General features: G+C 37.9%; 1 protein-coding gene across 2 annotated transcripts; it reads left to right on the top strand.

Moving 5' to 3' along the window:
* Positions 1-26209, top strand: TUBGCP5 (tubulin gamma complex component 5). Of its 2 annotated transcripts, XM_075427393.1 has the most exons (24): positions 1-200; positions 3180-3233; positions 3311-3419; positions 5495-5591; positions 6161-6271; positions 6827-6906; positions 7394-7529; positions 8551-8668; positions 9812-9901; positions 10413-10506; positions 10827-11073; positions 11270-11472; positions 12204-12319; positions 13694-13962; positions 14928-15126; positions 16581-16769; positions 17724-17906; positions 18174-18258; positions 18362-18482; positions 19472-19650; positions 20388-20513; positions 21576-21664; positions 24137-24237; positions 25187-26209. In XM_075427393.1, exons 1-24 carry the CDS (start codon positions 40-42, stop codon positions 25231-25233), a joined length of 3204 nt encoding a protein of 1067 aa, XP_075283508.1. In that variant the 5' UTR covers positions 1-39; the 3' UTR covers positions 25234-26209. The 2 variants fall into 2 exon arrangements, with proteins under 2 accessions (XP_075283508.1, XP_075283515.1); XM_075427400.1 differs by lacking the exon at positions 6161-6271.
* The last annotated feature ends 1396 nt before the right edge of the window (positions 26210-27605 follow it).

Here is a 27605-nt window from a genome sequence, read left to right as displayed (position 1 = left end):
GCCTCCCGCAGGCGTCGCCCCCTGGTCGCGGCCGCGGCCATGGCGGCCCCGGCGCTCTCTCCCGGCCGCCGCAGCCGCTTCGAGCAGGAGCAGGAGCGGGCCGTCCGCGCGCTGGTGCGCACCGTGACCGGGCTGTCCGAGCAGGAGCTGGGCGGCGGCCGCTTCCAGGCGGCGCTCAATTTCGCCTGGTCCAACTTCAGGTCAGCGCCCGCCGCCTGAAGTGGGGGGGGGGAAGCCCGGCGGGGCTGGGGGCGAGCGAGCGGGCCGGCCCCTTCCCCCCCTTCCCCCCCTTTTCCCCCACTCCGTGCCGCGGGAGCGCAGTGCGGTGCGGTGCGGCCGGCCCGGCAGCCGCTGCCGCCTGGGGGCGGGGAGGGAGCCCGGCGGCGGCCGGGGTGCGGGGCCAGGCCCTGCCGTACCCTCCATGGGAGGGTCTGGGGTGGCCCTCTCAGAGGGCCGGCGGCCGTCGCTCCGTCGCTTGTCAACCTCGGGCTCGTAGGGCTTTCCTCCCCATCCCTGGAATGGTGCCTGTCAGCATCTTCATGTAGCCGCCCGAAATGTTGTCTGCCGGAGGGAGGTAAAGAAATAATCGTTATGTGTAAGGAGCAGGTGAACAAAACTCCACCAAATCGAGATAAAGCTGCTGGCGAAGAATACCGCGCTGCTTATACGGGAGGCTGTCAGTCTGCAGAAGATAATGTGTTCGGTGTTACCCAAACTTGTCATAAACATGACCTTTATTAACCTGTAATGTATATTACCTGTATCCCTTTAATTCTATTACACCGCCATCCAAAATGTCCTTACTAAAGTTTTACACAGCACTCAGTTGTCACGGTTGTCATTTTGGTGTCTGCTGCCAGTTTTTACATGATCTGTTCCCAATTTCCCATACTGTTACTAACTGCTGCCTCTTTGGAGTCTCATGTACTTGCTTAACTTCATGCACCAGGTACCTTATCCATTTAAAATCAATGCTACTTACTTTTTTTTTTTTTATACTGTTTAAATTGATTCTTTGAGGTGAACAACAGCATAACTACGTTGCATCAAGTCAGGCTGTGAATCCTAACTAATAATAGGCTCAAATAAGACCATTTTAACAACCAAACAACCGTTGGTCAACAGCAAAGGTGAGTCTGAGGTGTGGGAGAACGGGGTATGACCTGTAGTTGGTGTTTCAACAAGTTCAACTCTCTATTGAATTTTGAGGAGGCTAGTTGTATTCCTTGGGCATGTGGGAATATGGTATTTGTAACTGCTGTCTGCCTCTGTTCTCTGTATTCACCAGAAATACTTTGTGTAACGCAGCAAAGGATTGCATTTATTGGCTTTGTAGCTGTACCAGGATGGTTGCTTGTAACAGTCGGTATTCTGAGTCTGCAGATGGGTAACGGTAGCAGGGTTTCTTGAGGCAGGTAAACACGCACTGTCTTCCTTCTCTTGTGACATCTCTCCTTCTGTTTTGGTGACCCAATTGCTTGTGTAGCTGTGCGCCCTTTTAGACTGGAGAATTGTTGAGTTGGTTTTTTTTTTTCTTTTTTGAAAAACAACATGGCAGGAGAACAGAGGGGGTGATGCAGAGTTGACAACAAACTGTTTTGACAGGGAGAGATGGAAAGAGGAAGGTTTTTATGCCAGAATTGTTGTCTAAGAAACGTGTGTGGAACTTCAGCCTGAGATTGACTAATACCGTATTTTCAAACTGTGAGACCTTAGGATGTAGCAGAAACTCTCTTTAGTTTCAAGTTTGTGGAGCTTGTGGTTTGTATTATTAGATTTGATGATGTTTCTATGCTGTAGTTCTCAGATTCGTCTGTTTCCATGCAGCACGCTAGTCCTCCCCTATTCACCATGTTCCCAACTTGCCTTAAAAAACTGTTACTTTTTCTGCCTCTGTGTGTGTGAGGGTCATTAACTAAACCTTTGAGTAATTGTAGACTAAAGGAAGTTCACTAATAACTTCCCTTCAGCTTAGTTTTTCTTTTCTGTGCAGATTCTTTTTTTTATTGTTGTCATTCCAATCTGTTTTTCTAAATCTTCTAGTTCTTGTACTTGCCACCATTTTCCATTCAAACTAGTGATTTGCTATGTAAGCTAATGTCCTGTAATAAATGAGAAGCTGTATTTTCTTAACCTAAATGTCACTACCTAGTTAATGTTACATTTTATCATGCTTTTATTCCAAAACCTTACACACAGCTGAAATCAGATTAATGGGTCTGTAGTTAACAAATTAATTTTTTCTTTTCTTTAATATGGGCATGTCTTCATCCTCCAGTGATACTTATTAAAAATCCTTTCTACTTGCCTTACAGTTTCATTTTCTAGTTTATTACTTTGATATTGAGGTGATTTTTCGATTGTCTTTCCAAATTCAGTCTGTTTAGCTTAATTTTGCTCCTGATTCACATTCGGTAGTTTTTGTTTCTGTCTGTGGTCGTGAGAGTTTTACGCCTGTACAGTTGTTTCTGGAAGCTGAGGAAAAATACTAGGTTGGCTTTGAGGGCCTACGTACAGAGAGTACCTTCACCTTGTGCTCACTGCTGTCGCATCCCATTGCCTGTTTTTTCTCTCTGAGTGACTGAAGAGCCTTATTCATATTCTAATTTCTTCTGCAAAGTCCATCTTGCCTTTCACGAGTTCTTATTTTGACCCTATACATGCTGCGTTTGGTGGTATATCTATCTCTATTTCGATTAAGCTGTCTCTTCTTTTAGACACTGGCCTTTGCTGTTTATCAAGGAGCTTCACTTGGGGTTTAGAGGCCTTCCCACGTGGGTGTTTGTTTTGCCTGTGCTTGTGATGCAGGTCCCAGATAATTTTTGTGCGTTCGACACAGATACCTTGGACAATACAGTTCTTTGTGTCCTCGCTCCACTTGACTGTCAGCGTACTTTAATTGCATAGTTTGTTGATACGGGAGTAATTCTCCTTTCAGCTTCAAGTGGTGGTTAAATGTATCCTGCGTTCTATTTTTCCATCTTTAAGGTCAATTGTAGTTAATCCTTCTTGAGCTGAGAGACACTGAGATTAAATTCTGTTAATGCTTAATGCTGCTGCTGAATTAAGCATGCATTATTAAACTAATAATGTTGTCCTTATATATGTAAATCAGCTTTATTTTCTTCCTTACTTAAGCTTCCTTTTTAAACATGTTCTAATACAGATTTCTTACACAGATTTCACCGTTTTCTTGATGTGAACAGTCACAAAGTAGAGAGGACGATAGAAGGGTAAGTTTTATGCTTATGGATTACTAAGGCATGAGTTAACTTTTTTGAAGCATATTTGATACTGTTTTTGTTATTAGAATACATGAAAAATTGATAGTTCATTCTGACCTTGGAAAAGCTGCAAGCTGGAAAAGACTGACAGAAAAATTTCTCAACTCGCCACTCCCAAGTGTTGAAGAAACAAAGGTATGTATGTTGCAACTTCCATGTTCTTTTTTTTCCAGCACTCTTGTGTTTATACTGATGAGGAGGACTTCACTTGTAATGTTGTGATGGAAATTTCGGATGGCTTAGCAGTGGGGTTTGCAGTTGCTGTTCAGGTCCTGGATTTTCAGGCTTGTATTCTTCAGTTTCCCCATTTATTTTAGAAATGTGTTTATCATCCTGTCAGGGTTTCAGCATGCACAGCTTCATGACTGAAAGGACATAATCTCATTGCAGAGCAGGTGTTTTATGGTCAAGATTGTACAAATGTTGTAGGTAGAATCTAAATGTATCTAGATTGCCGTCCGTTCTAAAACATCATCTGGCTAGGCAGTTCTTACTCTTTGCCCAATTTTTTTACATTCAGTATTGCATCTGGACATTTGGATTTTGGTATTTCCAATGGAGTGCTCCTGCCCTGTAGCTTCCTTATTGAGACTATGTATAAGTTTCACCTGTGATATACTTTGTATCGAATCAGTTTAGGATATGGACTGGATGGATGTGGCAGGAGTAGTCTCACTTAAGACGCTTTCCAGTGTGGTAGTTTAATAATGAATTTGATCTTTGAAAACTCAAAGCTCCTGCTATTGGGAAATTCAGGCTTGTGATTTAAGAGGTGGTGCTCCATATAGTGATATTATTTAATAGCGCTATGTGTTCTGAGTTGTAGTCTGATTTTTACTTCTCATTGAACTGATGTTTACCTTCCTTTGCACTGTTTTAGGTTTCCTCTAATTTGTGGGGAGACCCCTGGAACCCTCAATAGCTTACACATATCTTCAGTTATTATACTGTACTCTGTAGATTTTTGAAAAGTTGTGCTTGTTTTGAGAGTCAAATAAAATTAAAAACAAACAAATCAAAACAAAAGCCCAAACAAACACTTAATACTTGAATGTTGCAAGTATTCTAAGACTTGAAACAGCCTTTTGGTTTCTTTCCTTTTGAAAATGCAACAGGTATAGCTGTAGATAGACATTATGTCATATTTGGGAAGTTAAACTGCATTTATTTTTTAGCACTGGCACGTGACTGGTAAGATTGAGTATTTATCAGTTTTATGACTGGTAAGTGAAACACTAGCTTGCATGTGTAATTCTGTCAACAGCCTACTGGTGTTCTTTTACAAACTCTTCTAGAGTCAGTAATGTTCAGCAGCAACATACTATATTCCATATATACTAGATGAGTATCATGCTGTTTTATCAGAAACTTGAGATTTTTTTTTTTTGAGATACAAGTGGATCCTATTCGCAAGCAGCTTTCTAAGTGTGTGTATATATATATACAGGATGTAGACAGCAGAATCTCCGTATGTCTGGATATGAAATGGTCTGTTGAAGACCTTTGGAAAGTTAGAATCAGACCAAAGAAAAATCTTTCTTTAGTAAGAAATGGTTGTGCTGTAAGCAGACATTAGGGAATAGACCAGAACACAAATATCTGCAGCATACCAGTGTTGGCACGGTATTCTAACCTGATAGAAGGCCTCCATCTCACAGCTGCATTAGTGCAATGTTGGAGTTAAAGATGCATCCTTAATGCTTTGTGTAGATTTTCAGATGAGGGAAGATAATGTGAACATGATCTGAAAATGTAGCAATTTTGGCAAAGCTTTTTAGCTGACTTCATTTTAGCCTCTATTTGAAATAATCATCTGTACGAATAAGGGAAGTAAGACTTGGTTTCCTGCAGACCTGTGTCCTTCTGCCTCATGCACATTAATGTAGCTATCCATTATTGCTGTCCTCTGGTGACTTCTTAATTTCATAGTACTTTGGAGTTCCTCTTTTCCATATTCTCAGATTATCAGCTCTGTAAGAGGGATCTTTTGCTGTGGCTACTTTTGAAGTATTTGTATATTGGTGGGCTAACTGGGAGGCGAAAGAAAACAAATAATGTTCAATACCATGTTGCAGATGTTCTTTTCGTAGTTCAGGACTGGGGAATGGGAGCTAATGTGGAGCATTCCTGCAGATAATAGGCTGGGTTTGTTCCTAACAAAAATCTTGTAGACTACTCATTGACTTAATGTTTTTTAATGTGTTTTAAAGACAGATACACACTATTCCATACTGTCTCTTCTGTTGTGTTTGTCTGATTCTCCATCCAACACTCCCTATGTGGAAAAACCAAGAGACAAAGCAGTGGGTAAGTTTACCAGATGTTTATGTTGCTAATAGAAGATACAATCCATTAGCGCAATCTGATACGAAGGACATTTTTCCTCCCCATTTTTTTATCTCCTTTGCTTCAAGGTGCTTTACTGATTATCTTTTTATGATTTATGGATTTAAAATAGCTTGCAAATCTTTCCTACCCCCATTTAATTATGTTTTCCAGCCACCAAAGTACCTCGGGAGCTCTTTTTGATTTGTACCGCCATCACTTACCAACATTCTCCACTAGTTCAGCAGTGCTTACACGCTCAAAGACAGACAGTGGGTTTCTATCCTCAGTCTCTGTCTTGCACCTCAATAGGAGGTGATGTAAATTCCTGTGTTCTGTATGTAGTCAAGGAAAGGGAGATGCCCTTGAAGGTTTCCAGAGGGAGGTCCCAGCTGCCTGCTTTCTAAAGTAGGACTGTTTCACTCAGTGCCTAAAAACGAGGCTTGTGCTTAAGTTTGAGTGAATACCATCCCCCGTTTGTTTACAGTGTTGTATCATAGACTGAAAGAAGAATATTTCAGACTAACCTAAAGAAAATCTTGCATCTTAAGATTCCTTTTTGAATGATCTCTGCACATTCCCTCGGCGGTGTTTTGAATGCACTTTCAGCCCATTCCAGGAATGTGAATATGAAGAGGTTATCTCAAACAGCACTAATTACAGTTGAGTAAGCTTCATGTTTAAGATATAATATATTGTAAGTGTGATTTGTTATTTTTAAAGTATTAGACATCACACCATGGATATGTGATGTCTTTTTTGGGAAGTAAGACAGTTCTTGCTTTATGTTGTTTACAGTCCAGGATCCTGTGCGTATGTAAATTATACATTTAGAATGTTTCCACTGAGCTGAACGGGACTAGAGACAATAAGTGATACGTTGCATTCTTGCATGTTTTTCCAGGATTGAAGCATATGTAAGTGTAGCATAATGCAGATATATGTGCTGATGGCACTGTGTGTTGCACATTTTGAGTGTATAAGCCACAAAACTGAGAATTAAGGAATACACATGCTTGATACGTCACAGTTTATGTGTCATGTTGAAAGTGTGTAACCTTGTTAAGGGTACGGTGGTGTAACCTTAAGTGGAAAGGAATGCCTTTTGTCTTAGATTTAGGGTGACAAGGTAATTTTAGCTTTGGAAATGTTTTTAGAGGATAAAAAAAGTCAGAGTTATGTGATGCTTACTAATTTTATATTTATACTTCTCTTAGAAAAGGAAGAAGAATTTGATTGGGGAAAGTATCTGATGGAAGGAGAAGAAATTTACTTTGGCCCAGGTGTAGATACACCAGTAAGTAATTTCTTAAGGTAAAAAAAACAAACTGTATAAACTGGTTTGAGGTATGTTAGAGACCTGCTTCAGTTTGTATGCTCTGCATGTTGATTCTTGCAGGATTCCCTAATATGTTGCTTCTTACTTAATACCGTGAAATATGCCCAGACCCAAGCAGAGTAACAGTAATACAAATGCTTTTGGTTTTCACCATGTTTTGACTTAGTCCTACAACTAAACTGGCTCCTTCTGCTGACCTCTGCCTGCTCCTCATCAGAACTTGCTGTAATGTTGTGATCTTTTCCAGTTCTCTTATTTGTCCAGTTATTAATGTTATGTATAACTTAAACCAGTCTCTGGTAGACAGTTATGTTAGTCTTAACATCCTGAATTTACTTTATAGTGGAAGAAAGCAAAGAACAGGTTGTTTGGCTTGAATAGGAAGTGAATACAGATCTGTCTGCTGTTTGTACTGAAGTGTGTGGGGTTTTGTTGCCCTTAATAGGATTGGTCTGGAGAAAGTGAAGAGGAGGAAGACACCCAGCCTTTGAGCAGGGAGGACTCGGGTATTCAGGTAGACAGGACACCTTTAGAAGACCAAGACCCAAATAAGAAAACAGTACCTAATGTTTCCTGGAAAGGTTAGAATATGCAATAATTCTTCTGATGTAGTCATATGTGCTTAAATTTAGCCAGCTAATGCAGCTTTATTTATTATTCTTCAGTGAGGTATTGTATTTTAAACCTGTAATTGTAGTTTTAAGGTGCAGCTTATTGTTCACTACTGCTTTTTTTTTCCTGAAGGTAAAGAAACATTATGGAAGGTTTGATCTAATTTCTGTTTGTTGCTAATGGAGAAGAATTCTGTATATTTCTGTGGAAATATACATGGATATTCCAATATAGAAATGAAAAACAGTAAATGTAACATGTAGTTGTATGGATATAATGTAAGTTTTCATTATTAAGTATCAGAATGCTGAAACAAAATTTGGTTGACAACAGAAACAGTTGACTCAGTTCTGGGTATGCACCATTTTTGAAAAATACAGTTTCGTGTAATTAAAACACTAGTGGCTTATGCTTGAATAGCTTCAGGGGGTGTTAACTGTAGCTGTATATTTTTGCATAGAATATTGGAGGATGCAGGAGGGCTTGTGTAAGAAAATGCATAATATTTATTGTGTAAGCAGTAGCTGTCTAATTGGGATTAGGTAAGGTTTTCTTGATAATCACATTTAAGAAAAAAACATTTCTAGGTAATGTACAAAATGCATAGTAAAAAGGAACATAGTGACAAAGTCGGTGGTATTTGGAAGTTTATTTTTTAAGTCAGCTTGGTTTTGTATATATCATTTCAGAATTGCCTGAGACAGAAACACATTTTCAAAGGAAGAATTGGAAACTACATAAATCTCTAAGTTTATTTTTTAGGACTTCTGGAACTGTTAGGAAATGAGGCATTTCTGTATAAATAAATCTGTGCACAATGGTATCATATGTATGATTGCAGTAAAGTGTAAATAGTTGTAAATTGTAGCTTACTTGAAAAGATCTATGATTCTGCAGATGAGTGGATAGGCTTATTAATAACTTTTGCTATGTTTTTTAAGCATTTCCTGAATAAATAGAAATACCTCACCAACTGTCATGTTTTCATAGTTGGTGAACCTGATGCCCGCAGCTGGCTGGAGCAGCATGTAGTTCCTCAGTACTGGACAGGAAGAGCTCCTCGCTTTTCACATAGTTTGCACTTGCATTCTAACCTAGCTGCAGTCTGGTAAGAAAACAGTATCACTTACGTATTCCTTACTGGCATATAATGCTGAATAATTACTTTATTAAGCATCTTTACTGTGGAAGCACAAAGATAATATAGTTATCACTGATTTAGTTAAAAGTGGAATTAAAAGGGTCCAAATTAATAAGATGAACAAATGAGCTGTTTTTTCTATTAATAGAGTCTTTTCCTTTTATTTAGTTTTGATTACGTTTGTCATATCTGAGAGAAGGTTTTTGTTTTTCAAAGAAGCAAATCTTGCTGTTGAATTTTGTTGGGTTGACCCTTACGATGGTCTCAGAGGAACTAATACAGGTGGCTTGTAAGTGGTTCTGGAAATTAGGAGTTCCATGAAGCATAACTTTTTGTTTGGTTTTGGTGCCTCCCTTGCAAAGTTAGTCTTAAACACAGATTTTGTGTGGGGAAGGAACATAAAGCAGTAAATCGTCGTGATCTGCTGTGGTTTTGGAAAAAAAATGAGGAGGAAGTTCAATTTAAAAAAAAAAAAAAAAGGCAAGCGCCTGATTCTTCCCTCTGTCCCAAATCCAGATGTACTGGTATCGCAGTAATGTAGATCATTAAGTTTGTCCTTGGTTCCTTAATTTAATGAATTTCTTAATCAAGGAGTTAAATTTATTTTAGTGTCAGTTAGGTGGCTGTGAATGCTTCCATTTCTGAAGTAAACTTTTGGGCTAAAGCGTGAATTTTCCTGTGTGGTTAGGGAAGTTGATATGTTACTTTTTAGCTTAGTATTTTTAACAGAAAGTAACTCCATAAACTTTCATAGCATTGAATGTGAAATAATAAAATAATCAAGGATCGAAAATTAAAAAAAAACAAAACCAAAAAACAACACACACCCCAAAACCACTCAGATTCAGTACTTCAGGTATTTGCTACTTAATTGCTTGCCTTGCTGTGTATGACTAGATGATGTTTGATTGCTTTCTGTAGTATTTTGCTTAATAATATGAAAACAAGCTCTGCTTTTGTTTATACACTTAAAATGCCCCCATGAATATTGAATCTACTCATATATAATTAGAAAAAAGCTGAGCCTTAGGATTATTGCTTCATTCTTGCTTTCAGGTGATTCAGCTGTTACTTCAGCTGTTAAATGGTTTTCATTTCCTTTTTTCTAAGGGACCACCACTTGTACACCAGTGATCCTTTGTATGTGCTAGAAGAGAGAACACTAGTGACTGAAACTCAGGTGATACGGGAAACTCTTTGGTAAGAGCAACATCAAAAAGCTTGCATTTTAACTTCTAGTATTTCTGTCAAGGAAATGAGAGATTTATCTTTGAAGTTGTGTCTGGAGAAAGAATTATGACTGAGCTCTTAGCTTTCCCCATTGCTGACAATAAAGATGCTGCTTATGTGTGTTACCCATTCACATTCACAAAGAAGAAAGTAGCTTACTACTTCTTGTATGCATTGATTCTTTAATTGTTAAGAACAATCAACTTGTTCTTATCCTGCCCCTATGGATTTTTAGTACAGTGCCCAATTTTAGAAAGTAGGTTTGAATCATCCTATAGCTGGATATTATCTCAACTTCTTGCCAGTGTTTTATTGTTCTCCTTCTAGCAACAACTTACAGTACCAATAGCATCGTAGTTCATCTGTGGTCTCCTTTTATTTGAAGAGAAGAAACTGTTCGGCAAGGGAGAGCAATTTCTTTTATTAATTACAGGAGTCTGTTAAGGGGGAAAAATTACTACTCTCTTTGTTTCTTTTCAAGGCTACTTTCAGGAGTGAAAAAGCTTTTTATATTTCAGCTGAATGATGGAAAAGTGGCTGTGCGGAATGATATTATTGTAACTCATTTAACCCATGTAAGTTGTTTCTGAATCTCAGCTAATTGTATCTGTCATTAGAAAGGTGCAATTTTGGGGAATAGGGAATTAAACTGCTTGTGGAAAATAGCATTTCCTCAATTGTTCTTGGCACAAAAAGCACGTCTGACTTAATAAAACTGAATGGGCTGTTCCCATAGCTGAGAATGTGATGCAGTGGAAGAGATTGCAGAATTTTGTTATGTTTTAGTTCATAGAAATATCTTGTGATTTAATTTTAAGGCTTTATATAATACAATTTTTTTATTAGATGGTTCTAAAAAGTGGGTGCTGTGTTTTGTTGGTTGTTTTTTTTCTAGAATTGCCTGAGATCTGTATTGGAGCAGATAGCAGCATATGGTCAAGTTGTGTTTAGACTACAGAAGTTTATTGATGAAGTGATGGGGCACAGCCCGGAAAGCATAATGCATGGAACAGTTTCCACTCCAAAGAAAACTACTGAAGCCCCGTTCAGAACCTACCAAGCTTTTATGTGGGCTTTGTATAAATATTTCATTAGCTTTAAAGAAGAACTTACTGAAATTGAAAAATGCATAATCAACAAAGGTACAGTGCAAGGGAGATTTAGCATGTGGGGGCACACGAAGAAATTTTTGTAAGAGGGAAACATGCAAAACGTTATGCAGATACATCTGAAACTGTGAAAGATGCCATGCTGCATTTTAAAATCTCATTAATAATATTGATAAAATTTGATTTTCCATTGGATGTTAGCTTTATGCATGTTTGGTTTTTTTTCCAGATAAAACAGTCACACTTTCAATAGTAATAGATAAGTTGTCTCCCCGACTGGCACAGCTGAAGGTACTTCACAAAGTTTTCAGCACAGGAGTAGCAGAAGTGCCACCTGACACTAGAAATGTTGTACGAGCATCTCATCTGCTTAATACTCTCTACAAGGCTATTCTTGAATATGACAGTGTCGGAGAAGCCTCTGAGCAGACGGTAGGGGAAGTAATTCTTTCCTTAATAGAGTGACACACCAGAAAATTTAGTAGCTTAAATTTCTTTATAATGATGGGAGTACACTAACCTTCAGCTACCAAGGATTGAGGACAGATGTGATAGCCATAATGCACTGCTGTCTTCTGGCATGAGTTCACTCCACCTGGACAAAATCAGATTTATGAGGAGATCAGCAGCAATGTGGTTTTAGGACTGCGGGGAGGAACTGTGGGAAATCAGAGGCCAGGAAGCAGTTATGAAGGAGGGAGCTTTGAAATAGCTTTCCTTCCTTCTATTTCTACAGCTGCATAATTCAGTTAATGCCGAAATGTGGGGTTTTGGGTTTCTACAGTAACTTCTTGATTATACTACTGAAAATATAGTAGATGTCATTATGTCTTTGTTTTCTGCGTTACAAAACCACAGAATGTTTTATGGCTATCCCTTACTGTTTAAGAGATGTTAGAGTGAAAAAAATGGAAACCGCTATTTGGGTCTAAGTGTGATGACAAAAGTAACAAGGGGAAGCATGTACAATGCGTGCCTCCATTAAAAGTACTAAAGCTGTAATTTTTGCTTTAACATATTCTCTTTAAAAATCCTGAAGTGTAGTTACATATGTCTTATAAACTAGAATCGCACAATGAAGAGGTTAGGCATTGCCATATTGGTTCTGATGCTTACTATGAAGAACATTCAGGCACTTTTTTTTCCTCCCCCTTCAAATTCAGGTGTCCCTTTTGTTCTCTCTCTGGGTGGAAACTGTGAGGCCATACTTACAGACAGTGGATGAGTGGATAGTCCATGGTAATTTGTTTGATCCTGCAAAGGAATTTATCATTCAGAGGTAGGGATTCTGATATTGGACAGACGTGATGCTAGGCAAGTATGAGTGCAAAACCTGCTGTGGAACCTAGGAAGTAAAGGGGGATAATAAAAGTGGGTCTTGACATTTGTTATTTTACTTAAGTAGAATTAATTTCTTACTCATACTTTTATAAATTGTCTCAAACTTCCCATTAGGGAAATTGCAATAGAGCTGGAGCCCTGCCAGGTATTATTCTGTAATAAGTAAATTTTTTTTAATTTTTTCTATCTAAAATAAATAATCAGCAGTCTGACTCTGAGTGTGTTGACATTTTTTAAAAGTAATTAACCATTTTTTAAAAGTAATTAACCGTTTTTCAAAATGAAGACATTGGCAAAAATTACAAAATTTACTTTTTAATTCTTCTAGTAATCTACAGTTGTTATAAATCAAATGCTATTTAGAATTAAAGTGCTCATTGCTTCTGACTTGTAGTACGATTTAATAAGGTGTCTTGAATTGCATGCATATATCCTAAACATTATTTGAGCTATTGATATCTCTTCTGTGTGTATGCTACATTTAGCTGGTCCCGTTTTTGACAGCTTGAAGTGGAAAGTGAATATAAAGATTAGAATTTTGGCTCATAGTTACAAATCCATTTCCCCCCCATCTGCCAAACTTAATTGAACCTCTGTCTGTTAAGGCAGGTCAAGGTGAGCATGAAATAAGAGAACAGTTCTAGTACTATTGTAATAAATCCTTAGCAGCTGAGATCTTAAACATTCTTATTATGTCCTTCTTGACTTTTCTTTCTGTGATTCTGTAGTTGTGTTTTCAGTGCTACTGACAGGTGATTTCAACTTTTATTATATTTGTACCTCGTTTCAATTACCTAATTTAGGTTGTTTTCCACCTGATTTCAAAGACAAAACTGTGTATCTGATGTAAACAACACAAAAAACCAAAGTGAACTAAGAATTGCGTTTCACCTACTCTAGAATTTTTCAGCTTTCCTAGTAGTATTTGCTTCACTGTGGATTTTAAATAAACCTGCAAGTCAATCCCTAATCATTTTCTTATGAAGGATGTATGCCACGGTGTATAGTTAACTTCCTGGACAAATTTAATTATAATTGCTCTGTCTGCCTTGTTTTGGGGGTTTATTTGGTTCTACGGTTGTTCTGTCTCTTGTGAGCTGATTCTTTTTCCTGCTAAAGCTATCGTCCTTTCTAGAGGTGTCTAGATAGTTTGTGATATGAATGAACTTATTTTATGTAGTTTTGAAAGTGCTACTTGACTATTCCAAGAGAAAGGTGAAGCATAGAGCAAAGATTATATGCATCTTCTAGTAATGAAGTTTCATCTTTTGAGAAAAGGGAAATACTCAACAGCTTTTTTATTCCTTTGCAGAAACAAAAATGTTCCAGTTAATCACAGAGATTTTTGGTATGCTACCTACACGTTATATAGCGTGTCAGAGAAGACGGAGAATGAAGAGAAGATGAGTGATAATGCCAGTGCCAGTTCTGGCAGTGATCAGGCCCCTTCAAGCCGGCAGCACACTATGGTCTCTTTTCTGAAACCTGTGCTAAAGCAAATCATCATGGCTGGAAAATCCATGCAGCTGTTGAAGAATCTTCAGTGCAAAGATGGCTCTCCGCAGCAGGCTGCGTCAAGAGGTGAGGTGTCAGTTTTCGGACTGTCACGCCTTAGGGTATCTAACAGTATGGGTGTATTTTTTTGTAGTACTGTTTCCATGGTTGTAGAATAATACAGCGTTCTATGCTGAAAGTCAATATCGTGGCTGGTAACTTCAGGTCTGAATGAAAACCGTTACTCCTCCAGCGCAAGCAAGTGACAAGAGCAAAGTGAATAAAGATTGAGTGTTCCCTTTGTTTTTTATTGCTTTAATTTTTGCTTAAAATTGTTTTCGTGTGCTTGCAAAACATATTTTTCTTGTTAATGAGACAAATGAAAACAGCTTGTGTGTCCTAATGGCAAAGATGTTCGTTTTTAATAGTTGTTTTCTGTTACTAAGTGGTCGAATAATTCTTACATAGCATGGGGAACTTTTTTTGTAAAAAAAAAAAAGCTTACTGATAATTACATGAAAGATACTTGAATGTTTAAGATATTTGTCTTGAGTGATTGTAAAACAGTACAACAGTGTAATCAATGTGGGGGTTTTTGTTTTCTGGTTTGTTTTTTTTGTTGAAACCAATTTTTTTGGTTTGCTGCTTCTTAATGTTTAGAAGTAGAGATGGTTAAATTATTTTGGAGACTCTAGGCTTATTTCCCCCTTTGGTGTGAGAATATAATCTGTCCTAGCGAATATTGCAGGGTTGTTTCAGGTGCCAAGAATTAATTGTCTTTGCACCTGAAGGAGGAAGTACACTTCACAGTCTGAGAAATATTTTCATTCAGCAATCCATTTGAACATATACCTGACTCCAGGTATTGGACTAGTCCTACTGTTATAGCAATACTTAGTTGAATATGTATTTGAGTATTTTCCTGAATAGTGGCCTAAATTTAGTGTGTTAAAACTTACCAAGTAAATGCTGGACTACGGAGGAGTTCTTGTAGTTCCAATGAAGTTTTCTCTTAGAACAAAGTGTTACCATGTAATGTGTTCCCAATTTAGATGCGGAGCGAAAGAGTTTGTATACGCTGTTCTTGGAATCAGTGCAGTCTCGCCTGCGGCATGGGGAAGAGGCTGTTCCGGATGTTATTACAGAACAGCAGGCCACAAAGCAGAGCCTGATAAAGATGCAGTCTATAGCAGAGAGACATTTGGAACTGGATGACGTCCATGACCCGCTGCTGGCTATTAATTTTGCCAGGTAAATGAATGATCTTCCTGCTGTGTGGTTGAGAGCAATGTTCTGCCTGGTGACATTTGGAAGACCAAATTTTTATTGCTGCTGCCGCTGCTGAAAACAAGCAAGCGCAGAATGAAGAGGAGCACCAACAGTCAGTGACAGAAGCTAAATAAACCCTACCCTCGTGCTTAATTAAAGAAAAACAATTGAAATCAGTGAAAAATCTGCTACTCGCATCTGTTAGCATAGAAAAGGGGAGTAGTCTTTGTCATAAGAGGCTTTTAGCAAATAAATGTTTCAATAGTGAATGCTGTTGTAAAATCTAAGCTTTTAAATGTGTTTGCTTGGAATTTCTACACAACATCTTTGATTTGCACGAAGTATATTCTTTGAAGAATACAGCTTCAGTTATGCTGTGCTTAAATAATTTCACTTTGAACACCTTCCAAAATTCACTTTAATTGCTTAAAAATTCTTCATTCTTCATAATGAGGGAGGTCATATAGAGGTTATAAATGTCTTCAGAATTAGCAGGAAGGACGAACTCTGAATATCTTGCTTATTTTTTGATTGCAAATAAGAAAATAGCAATTTATGTTTCTCCTAAATACTAGTTGGTGATTTATGTGTTTTCATTTCAGTCCTGGGAGGAGTTTATTTTAAAGAAGCCATAATTAATAGTAGATAAGACTCTTATTACTCCCCTGTTGGGACTATTCTGTTTGCCAGAACTGATAGATTAATTCAATGTCTGACTTGTCCAGTCTATCAAGGTGATAGCTGCTATGAGTCGGGCTTCCTCTTGTGATGTAATTAGCTCGTGAGTAGCTCTTTACAAATTATTGTAATAATTTCATCTTTTCTGTGACAAAACAATTAAAACTAGCAAGTGTAGACTGCAGGTACTCTCTTCCCTTGATATAATATTACAGATAATGTATAGGGACCCACATTTAAGGTGCCTCAAACCAATTCTCCGTGTGTGTGGTGGGGGTTTTGTTTGTTTCTTTGGTTTTTTGGTCTGTTGTTTTGTTGTTGTTGAGGTTTGCTTTCTTCTTGTTGTTCAAATTTTTGCTTTGTTTCTTTAATTGTATTTTTTTTCCTGGGAAGTTCATCTGACTGCTGTATGTGCACAATATAGTTTTATAAGTTCCTGTGATAATGGATTTGTTTATTAAGCTGTATAGTGTTTGAACTTGAGGTTTTTCAGAATTATTCTGTGAGCAATTATATGATTACAGAATGCCATCCTTTTTGATATTCTTAGGCCTGGTCATACAAAACCAGTATGAAGTATGACTTAATAGGCTTGATATGTACTGTAGTTATGAAACAGCTTTTATTAGTTCTGCACCATATATTTTAGAGTAGAGGATCCAATTTTGATTAAACTCTTTGAATGTACAACATTTTTTGGTTTATATATTGTGTGAATTATGAACGTTCTTCCCTAACTAGTTTGTCTTATTTTAAAGGTTATATTTGGAACAGAGTGACTTTCATGAGAAGTTTACTGGTGGGGATGTTTGTGTGGATAGATCCTCAGAATCTGTGACCTGCCAGACTTTTGAACTGACATTGAGGTCTTGCCTTTATCCGCACATAGACAAACAATACTTGGAATGCTGTGGTAATCTAATGCAAACTTTGAAGAAGGATTATAGGTAAAAAAGTAGATTTGTTTTTCCTTAACATTTTTTTTTAATTACCAGCGGTATGTCATACACTAAAAGCAGGAATTTTATGTTGTGTTTCTACTCCACTTTGATAATCAACAATAAAATCTTTAAGGAGGAAGGGGGGATGTAACACGATAGAATCCTGGGTGAAAACTTGTTCTAGCTGAAATCAACAGCAAAGCTATCATTTATATTCAGTGGATGGGCAGCAGGGAAATTGTTTCAAACATTACTTTTAATAGTGTTGTCATTTTGAAGCTGGAAGACAAATTTTAGGAAGCCAGAATATATTTAATGTGAGATTCGTTTATGCTACTATAACATGTATAGTAGACAAAAGACTATTATGTGCTATTTTTATATTACTTAGAGTAAAATGGTCTATTCCTTTTACCTGTCAGGTGGTTATAAGTTGTCTTACTTTTAATCTGTCTGAAATACTTTATGTATTTATAGTCATGGTTCTTGTGAGAGTTGTAGCAGTACTATTCTTCCTGCTTTATCAGAAAAGGAAAATCTATATCATAATTTTCTGGGGCTCCTTATTAAAGCTTCTTCTGAGACAGAACTCTCTCTGAAATTGTATCTCCTTCTCTAAGTTCTGTTTAGGGAGAGGGACAGGATTTCCAATCTGTAAGGTATTTTTGAGAAACGCCTAGCCCAGAAGATAGCTGAATACCGTGAGCACCTCTGTTGAAGTTAGTGGGGCTGTTCAAGCTTACAGGAAAAAATGGCTTGGTTGTTTTGTTTTATTGGAACATATATGAAGGCTGTCTGAGGGTTAAGCAAAGGATTCACTGTGGACTTCATTAAGTTTGTGTTCAATACTGAGTTCTGATAGTGAAGAGTTTTTAATATTTTTTTGTGTCTTAACAGTTGTGTTTGATTTCACTTGTGTGATTAAGACTGAGGAAATGTTATATGCTTGTTCCTGTTTAGGCTTGTAGAGTATTTGCAGGCAATGAGAAACTTTTTCTTACTTGAAGCTGGAGATACCATGTATGACTTCTATACATCTATTTTTGACAAAATTAGAGAAAAGGAAACTTGGCAGAATGTTGCTTTCTTAAATGTTCAACTTCAAGAAGCAGTTGGGCAACGCTATCCGGAGGACAGTGCAAGGTAAAATGCAGAATCCTGCAAAACTCAATTTAGTTATGTTTCTTTCACACTTACCTATACTAATGTACTTAACTTGCATAGCACAATACTAATTATTGCGTATTCATTAAAAGAATCTGTTTTAATGAAGTTTTGAGCTGTTGTCATCTCTTCTACCCAAGTCCCCCAGCTGGTATTTAGCAATAAGAAATAAACAAAAAACACTTGAAAATAACCACTAATTTAAAAGATATTATCACCAATTAAATCACTTGTTTCCTTGCATAGGTTGTCTATATCGTTTGAAAGCGTTGATACAACAAAGAAGAAACTCCCTGTCCACACCTTAGATGGTTTAACATTGAGTTACAAGGTAGTGAGTTAGTATTGCTATAGTTCTTATTCTAGACCAGAGCTGAAATGTTGTATGGAAGTGACTTACATTTTCTGTCTTGATTGTCCTCTCCTCTTCTTAGGTTCCTTGGCCTGTGGATATCGTTATAAGCTTAGAGTGCCAAAAAATTTACAATCAAGTTTTTCTGCTCTTACTGCAAATAAAGTGGGCTAAATATAGTCTAGATGTTTTACGATTTGATGGTAAGAAACTTCTTCAATGAAAGATACTTTAAAAACTTGCTCTGTGGTCTAGGGGTATGGATAGTCTGCTGCTTTCTGCAGTAAGTAGTATAAACCAGTCAGAACTTTGATTCATTCTATAAAATATTAGTCTCTGCCAGCTTTGCACATTAGATATATTAAGCAGGACATGTTTTTCACTTCTTTTCAGCCTCAGGGACAACACTATTTATTCATGCATTCCTCTCTTTGATTCAGGTCTAGTTAGCAATATCAGAAACTCGTTACTTAATTCTTCAGACCTGACTGTTGAAAGAAGGTCTGTCTACCACACCCTAATGTTTTGCTTTATGTATAGTCCAAGTTTTTATAAGTAATACCTTGGAAACAAGTTAAGAAAACAAGATGAAAAAATACTGTAATTGAGAATGAAACAGTATGCTAGGCAGTTTGGAATATGTAGTCTAAGCTACTTCTTAGATATTTGGGAATTGTAGAAAGAGATCTCTTAGTGTCTCCTTCACCAGGTTAGTGTTTGTACTCTTCCTGTCCCGTGTAAAGTGGATACACACTTAAATGTCCTAGAATAACAAATTAGAAAGTTGATGGGTTCATACCTGTTTTGTACATCCATTAAGTGATGCTCTTCCTAAAAGTATGTGATTTTCTGTTGTTTAAACTTTATGGGTATGGCTTTGTGCTGAAGTCTTTTCCCCTTTGTGGAGATATTACACACATTTATTTTTAATGTAGTTTTTTTATACTTTCACATAATCCTTATCTTTTAAATTGTATTTCTTGTTCTAGTATTTATCAAATTGCATTGTACATATACTGTCAAACTATTCAGTATATTGTTGCTATATTTTAATAGCACCTCTGCATTGCAAGAAAAATATTACATGAGTGTTGTGTGCAGAATAATAAAAAAATTCAGTTTTAAGTACCATTTTAACTGCAGTTTGTCTTTATAAGCACTTTGATATAATACTCTTGACTTTTCTTTTTAGAACTAGTGTGTGCTGCAGAAAACCCACAGCTTAAGGAAGGAACTTTAGTAGAACAAGGAACACTTCCTTTATTTGGACCGCAAACAGAATGTATAAAACAACAAATACATCGCATGTTCCTCCTAAGAGTGAAACTTATGCATTTTGTTAACAGCCTGCACAACTACATCATGACTAGGGTTTGTCTTACATCACAGTTTCATTTATATTAAGAAATTGTAACTGGAGTTGCAGTATTAATTTTAATTTCAAACATAAAAAACAAAAAGCAAAAATCTTAGTCTAATGTCTTTTCTGCAAAATAGGTTTTAGCTAAACGTGTTTCAGTTTTAACTAGGCAGTTTTAAATCAGTAATCCTAAAAATGCTTTAGAAATTCTACATGCATGTGATTGATCTTGGGATATTATTAGGTCTTTGACTGTTTCTCCCAGTGCTAGATGACTGAAGCAGTCATCTAAAAATAGGTCTCTGTAAGCTGTTACTCTCTTAAGAGCTATTATGCTTATGAAAATGTTACTACAGACATTTGAGTTAAATGAATCCTCCTTAAGAATCTCTAGCGCACAGATCCAAAAGTTTATACAAAGGCAATGCCTGTAAATTTGTAACTGCTTTACTATTGCCTTTTTTGTATGTAATAAAATTAATACACTCCAAATCAGCTCCTCTGTGGATAGTCTGTCTGCCCTTGTGCAAGGGCAGTATTCGTATTTATATGAGGAATGTCATTGTGCAGTTATGAGAAGAGCTTGAATTGTTTGCTATATTGATGGTAATTTGGAGGGTGAGCCTAAAAATTGAGAGGGAAGAGTGAATGAATCGGCCAATTTTCAGGTCTTAAAAAAAATACTGGATGAGAGTCATAAGCACTTGTGTGCAACATGGAATTTAATAACTATGGTTGTCTTTTTAAGATTCTTCACAGTACAGGCTTGGAGTTTCAGCATCAGGTGGAAGAAGCCAAAGATTTAGATCAATTGATAAAGATTCATTACAGATATCTATCTACAATCCATGATCGCTGCCTACTGAGAGAAAAGGTGGGTAAAAGAAAAATAGCATATTTGATACATTGAGCTTAGCAGGACAAGAAGGTAGTTTAGTACTAATTAAGCTGTCTATTTTGCAGTTCATACGCACTAGGCAATATATACATAAACTTGAGGAAATGGTAGCTTTTTCAGACTTAATACTGAGATGCAGTTTCCGTTGCAAATCTCAATTCTATCAAGGAGAGAAGATAAAATTAAATTCTTTACGTTGGATTTTACGTGACTCATTCATTTCTAAGAGATGGGAGGATTTGAACAAACTGATGCTTGGTAATGTAATGAGGATTATACATACTGGTATGGCAGGAAGTGGAGATGCATGGATAGTGTTGTAGCCTTTTATCCCACATGCTGTCTGTGCTTGGTCCTCATCAAAATAGTCAGCCATGAAATGAATTGGAGAGCAAATACAAAACACATCTTACGTTTGGAAGAATCACATTGTATGTAGGAGATTTTTTTACAGATCAGATTAAATGGCATGGGATACAGAATCACAGAATCACAGAATAGTAGGGGTTGGAAGGGACCTCTGTGGGTCATCTAGTCCAACCCCCCTGCCGAAGCAGGGTCACCTACAGTAGGCTGCACAGGACCTTGTCCAGGCGGGTCTTGAATATCTCCAGAGAAGGAGACTCCACAACCTCCCTGGGCAGCCTGTTCCAGTGCTCCGTCACCCTCAGAGGGCAGAAGTTCTTCCTCATGTTCAGACGGAACTTCCTGTGCCTCAGTTTGTGCCCATTGCCCCTTCTTCTGTCACTGGGCACCACTGAAAAGAGCTTGGCCCCATCCTCCTGACACCCACCCTTCAGATATTTGTAGGCATTTATAAGGTCCCCTCGCAGCCTTCTCTTCTTCAGGCTGAACAAGCCCAGTTCCCTCAGCCTCTCCTCGTAGTGGAGATGCTCCAGTCCCCTCACCATCCTTGTAGCCCTCCGCTGGACTCTCTCCAGTAGCTTTGTACTTTTGTACTGCATCTTAATAATGAAAATGATTATGCTTAACAATAATTTATGACTGCTATTTCTTTTTTTTTAATTGTTATTTTAGGTGAGCTTTGTGAAAGAAGCTATAATGAAAGTGTTAAATTTAGTACTGATGTTTGCAGAGCGTTGGCAGGCTGGATTGGGGGCTTGGAAGTAAGTATACATGTCTAAAATTCTACATGGTCAACATTTCACAGATCAGAATGTGATTTTGAGATTTTTTTGTGTGAAATAACAGAACTTTGCTCAGTGTTTAACAGCAGAGCAGAGGCTGATCGCTATTTCTTAGCAAAAGTGAAATTTATATTAGAACTTCACAAGTTTCGTGCATTTGTGTCAGTGTGTGTACAGTATTTTCTAATTAAAAAGATGGCAAATATATAACTTTTAAAAAGTTTTTTTGAAAATACTGCAGAGCGTAGCAACAAAGAGAGTTTTCCTTCATATTTGTTCGTAACAGTAAAATGAGAGGTTCACAGGTTTGGTTTATGGCCTTGTTTCCTGGCTTTGATTTAAAATTGTAAGCAGCTACATGCTGACATTGATTAATTGGTTTATGAAAAGTGGGATTATTTAGTTTGGCTGTCATTCTAGAAGGCAATACATTTTTGTTTTTCTTTAAAAAACAATAGTTTAAATCTAATCTCTAAACCTCCTTATTTTTCTAATCTGGACTGTCCAAATTATCAAGCCTTTGCAAAAAATTTGTGGTAAAACTGTGACGCTATTAAAGTCAGTGAAAGTTCTGCCACTGACTTTTGGAGTCAAGATTGTCATGCAGAACGTTCTGTTCCATTAGTTCAAATACTCAGACGTTGTACTGTGGTAAAATCTGAAGTTATTTTTGGTCTGTCTTTTTATGTAGTACCTTTTCTGTAGAAACAACCTGGGATAGGTGTTGTAGGTGGGAGTTTTAGAAAAGACGCGTGCTTCCTTATGTGCCGTGTTTTGAAGTTAGAATCCCACTGTAATTTCCAAGTTAAGATTAATGTGTTAGTCTGTGAATCAGTTGTTCTTCTCTAAGTCTTTCCTTAGACAAGATTAAAAATAAGAGCTTATATTTAGAATAGAATATTTCGATTGGAAGGACCCCAAGATGATCATCCAGTCCAACTTTAGGGCTGACCAAAAGCTAAAGCATGCTATTTAGGGCATTGTCCAAATGCCTCTTAACCACTGACAGGCTTGAGGCATCGATCACCTCTCTAGGAAGCCTCTTCCAGGGTTTGACCACCCTCTCCATAAAAAGTGCTTCCTAACACTCAGTCTGAACCTCCCATGGCCCAGCTTTGTGCCTTTCCCACACATCCTGTCACTGGACCCCAGGGAGCAGAGCTCAGCACCTCCCTCTCCACGTCCCCTCCTCAGGCAGCTGCAAAGAGCAATGAGGTCGCCTTCAGCCCCCTTCTCTCCAAACCAGACAAGCCCAGAGTCTTCAGCCACTCCTCACAGGCCATGCCTTCCAGCCCTTTCGCCGGCTTTGTTGCCCTTGTCTGGATGCATTTGAGTACCTCCATACCCTTCTTAAATCGTGGGGCCCAGACCTGCACCCAGTGCTCAAGGTGAGGCCTCCCCAGCGCTGAATGCAGGGGGACGATGGCCTCTCCTGACCAGCCGGTTGTGCTGGGTTTGATGCACCCCAGGGTGCGGTTTGGCCTCGGGGCTGTCCGGGCACACTGCTGGCTTCTGTGGAGCCTGCTGCCAACCAGCACCCCCAGACCCCTTTCTGCAGGGCTGCTCTGCCACCACTCCTCTCACAATTTATATGTTATACTTTTGCTCGTGTAACCTGCTGCTTGAAGGATGAATGACGGTGGGCAAGTCTCCAAGTCTGTGTCTAACACTCAAGGATTGATCTGTGGCCCTGAGGCCAGCTGGTGTGGACTGCCTCACATCCATACTTTTCAGAACGAATTTTATTTGGCACAGATGCTATCTAGAACTTGAATCCCACCCTCCTGTGGCATTAGCAAGTTGCTAATTTTGGAGTGCTTTTCCAATTTGAAGCATCAGAAATAATTTGTGAAGGCTGTTTGCAAAGGCTGAAACTCAGGGCATGTGGTTACATGCTTTTGAATGTGGCAGGAAAAAGTCATAGCTGAAGTAGTGTCATCCGTATCCTCTTGGGAGAAAGGAAAGGAGTGACTGTTGTGAACTACATCTTCTCCTTCCTCTGGTGAACACTAGCTGGCACGGTCCAAAGTGGAATTCAAGAGTTCGCTGACAGTAAAGCAGTGTGGTTGTGTCCCTGTTTTATTTGGCAGTGCAGGTTTACCCCAAGGAGCTCTGAAGCAATAGGGACCAGGGATGGCTGTCTTGAAGTGCAAAGCTATGTGGAAATAGGTTCCAAATAGTGTTGGAACCACACAGTTCTTCCGAGTTACTGCAGAGATTTCTAAGATGATGAGGAAATTAATGCCATTCTGATAGCGCTCAGACGATCCTGTCAAAATTGCTTTGTTTTTCTAGAAGTGGTATACACAGGCATAACTAAAATATTGTGAGTTCAAGCCAGAATGCTGTGCAAAGAGCACTTTTTGTCATTTACTGTGAAGTTTTGGTCATATTTTGAAGAGAACATTATGGTTAGTCTGTTAAGCATCCCTCTGTTAAACTCTTTTGTAGGATGGAATCCATAGAGAAGATGGAATCTGATTTTAAAAACTGTCACATGTTTCTTGTAACCGTTCTCAACAAAGCTGTCTGTCGAGGCTCTTTTCCTCACTGTAAGTACATGAAGCTTTTCACATAAACATACTAGGAATATATTTATGATTTTATCTGTTTTAATATTTGTCAGTACATCTTAAAGAATGTCATTTTGTGAGGTACTCAGAGACACACAAAGCCTTACTCATAATGAGTTAACGTCATTATTTTTTTAGAGTATTGGTGCCATGTTATTTTTATGATAGCTATCTTCAGTTGACCTGTTTTCTTGATGGGGATGCTGATGTAACCAAGCAAGTGACAAGCAGTTTTCTAAATGAATGAAACAAAGTTTTGGAGGGCATAGAAAAGCATTCTTTTTGTTGTAGTTGAATGACAGTTGTGATATATCTTGAGCAAATAGAATTGCAACTGCACTGAGCTCTTGGCTCTGCCCATCTGTTGGAATTTACTTCCTCGGTAGCAGAAGCAGCAGAAGATGACGCGTCTGTGCTTCTGCTTGCAGCCTGATATTAGCTTAAATTACTAATCAGTGCCAGTTTGAGTTGGGGAGGCTGACTGCTGGGTGGGGTTAGCTGGAATACAGATGTGTGTTCCAATGGGTTTCTAAAAGAGGTAATATCTGACATCAGTGCTGCTCACTCTACAAGAGCTTGTCTGCAAGAACCATCGGTGAGAATGGCTTACTGCATATAACCCCCCCCAAGATTTATTCTTTTGTGTGTGTGTGTGTGTGTGTACAGCACTTAATATTTCAAACAAAGGAGCTAATTTCTTACCAGTTCTTAACACCTGAAGTAACTAATGGATAACTGATGATGAAAGTGGTGAAATATTGTCTGAACTGTCAGAGATTCGTAAAATATCTTACTGTCTTAAAGTATTGCAGTTTGAAAAATAAACTGATATCTTTCTTTTAAACTACAGAATTGAATTTTGCAATAAATATTTGCAGAATGCTGCAGAGGCAAATATTAACTACTTTTTTTATGGTTTGGTTTGCAGTGGAATCTTTAGCTTTGTCACTGATGGCTGGCATGGAACAAAGTTAACATCTGAATTGAATTACTAAAGAACTGAAAGCAGCATTTATGTTGCAATTCCTGTGTTAGAAAACTGTAAGCATTTTGCACTCCAGTTTGAAATATGTATAGCTAAATGAAACTGATGGTTTGGAGCTGCGTAATTTTTTTTAAAATGTAAATAATGTACAGCTATTTAAGTGCATTGGTTGTGGCGGTATTTTTCTCTGTATGTATATGCTTGAACATCAGAAAACATATATAGTGTAAAATTCATCCTGTGTAAACAATATTACTTGAAAACACATAAAATGTATTTCAAGCTGTAAAAAGGATTTTTAATTTTTTAATAATGAATAATTGCTGATCTACTTTTTCTGTTGATTTTGCAGCTGTCAGTAGGTCACGGTGGTGTGGAGTGGTTGAAAAATTTGGTTGAGTTCAGTTTTGGCCTGTTTTCATTTGGATAAAAGCTAAGAAGCATTAATCTTATTTGCATAAAGGTTCTTCAGAACTCTCTGGTCACAGTCGTAACTGTTTCCAAAAGCTGATGTGAAAAACACAAGCTGAACGTACCAAAATGGATTATTGCAGACCATAAAATACCAGTATTTTTTATGTTAAATGATAAAATGCTTACTTATTTCAGTAGTAACTCTTGTCTGTTTAAGTAGGATCAAGAGCGCAGTGTGTAATGTATTCGTTTTAAAGGTTGGATCGTTGAGATGTTTCAGAGGTGTTCAGATATGACTTGACTGTTCTTCTTCTAAGCCCTTTGCAAACAAACCTTACATCTAATAGCTAATCTTTGTGAAGTGATAGATATTAATACGGAAGGGTACATTTCTGGAGAAGTAAATGTGGAACATGTTCTGCACAAGATGACTTGCCCTGTCTCCTCCCCGTGGAATTCTCTCTAATTCTGGCATCAGTACATCTGGATTTAAAACCAGAAAATAAGTCATAGCCATTTGCCTCTTTATTTCAATAAATAAAAGATTTAATAATTGGAATTTCACTGTTGTGTGTGTTTCTGCTGAAATCCAGTTGGTAACTTAGTTTGAGGGCTGTTCCTGCAAAGTGATTGAAGTATATTACTACCAGCTGTGAGACTGTGTGGCTCATGTTATAAAACTGTTTTTTTCAGCTGTGAACTAATAATTACTTTATATGACTTTGAATATTGGGGTTCTTGTTTGAACAGGAGATCTCAAAAGGTTCTTCCAAGCTATAGCCATAAGATGTTTTCAGGAAAAATAAATTTTTTTTTCAGAAAGTGTAGCACTGGAAAACTTTCTGCTGCCCTGGAGCATGTTCTTCTTTGTTTGACCAAGTGGAAGTTTTGCTATAGAGAACATTATGTTTGCGTTATCCTCTGCTACCACATGACATGCTTTTCCAAGTGGATGTTTTGTGGGGTAGTTGGGCACCTGTTAACAAAAGTAATTTGTACTTCCAGTTTACCATGACTGGTTCTCATTTGAGACTCCATGTTACTTACTGCATGCAGAGACTGTGTGTATTCTCTATTAACTGTTTCTTGCTCTTTCCGAGCAAAACTGAACAGCATACTAGCAGTTTTAAAAGGCATACTTGTACTAGGAAGTTCAGCACTTGTGTGCACTGATTCGTTACTTTTTAAGTATGTGTGTCTTGTGCTCTGTGCTTTTAAAATCTGACAAGTGGTTGCTTTATTTCTCCTTTCTGTATAGTGGTTACCTTCAGTGAAATTACGGTTTTTCATAGACTTATCTTGGGTAGTACTAGCTAGATATAGGGGGGAAAAATCCTTCAAACTTCTGTGTTGATGAAAACATTATTCCTAGTAAACCCCTTAGCAGATTGTACTTATTTTATTTGAAAGACCTTGTGCAGGTGAAAGAATTTGCTGTTTCCCCCAATTTCCTGTGTAGGAATTAATCTTGCATTCTGCAGAGAGACATCTGTGCACTTTGGAGGTGGCTGATGCCTGCGTGCCGTGTTTCAGCCAGCTTCCAATATTTGTTTGCTCTTCTGTTGTCGCAAAAGCACAGTGGACAATCTAGCTCTGGCAATGTTGGCCGATTCTAGTCACAGACATCCATGCTTAGTTTTTTATGTGTCAGTAACACTCAGCTGACAAATTCCCTTCAATGAGTCTGTCTTACGGTGTCCCTTTCTCTTTCTTTAGAAGGACAGAAGAAGTGTGTATGCCCTGGGATGCCACCAGGAGCTTTCTGTCAGTCCCCTGGCAGTAGTTAAAATGGCTGTTTACCCGTTTGGAAAAACGGCAGCTTGCAGTGAGGTTTGGGGTATTTTAGCTATTTATTTGCTCAGATTTCCTTGTAACATTTTCTGATTTCTTTACAGAAAACTGTTGTTACTTGGATTCTGTCCTGGATCTGATCCTTCTGGACGTTTTT

This window comes from Opisthocomus hoazin, chromosome 1 (assembly GCF_030867145.1).
Source record: "Opisthocomus hoazin isolate bOpiHoa1 chromosome 1, bOpiHoa1.hap1, whole genome shotgun sequence".
In the NCBI taxonomy this organism is placed as follows: domain Eukaryota; kingdom Metazoa; phylum Chordata; class Aves; order Opisthocomiformes; family Opisthocomidae; genus Opisthocomus; species Opisthocomus hoazin.
The sequence above is the reverse complement of the archived record's forward strand: the minus strand, read 5'-3'. Positions and strand labels throughout refer to the sequence as shown.

What these genes read in the sequence shown, in the direction of transcription:
- TUBGCP5 (XM_075427393.1), top strand. Translation starts at nt 40, where the DNA reads ATGGCGGCCCCGGCGCTCTCTCCCGGCCGCCGCAGCCGCTTCGAGCAG. An exon ending in GAGAAGCCTCTGAGCAGACG is followed by an intron (nt 11,473 to 12,203) that starts GTAGGGGAAGTA and finishes CTTCAAATTCAG; the next exon opens with GTGTCCCTTTTGTTCTCTCT. An exon ending in AGATGTTTTACGATTTGATG is followed by an intron (nt 18,483 to 19,471) that starts GTAAGAAACTTC and finishes TTTTCTTTTTAG; the next exon opens with AACTAGTGTGTGCTGCAGAA.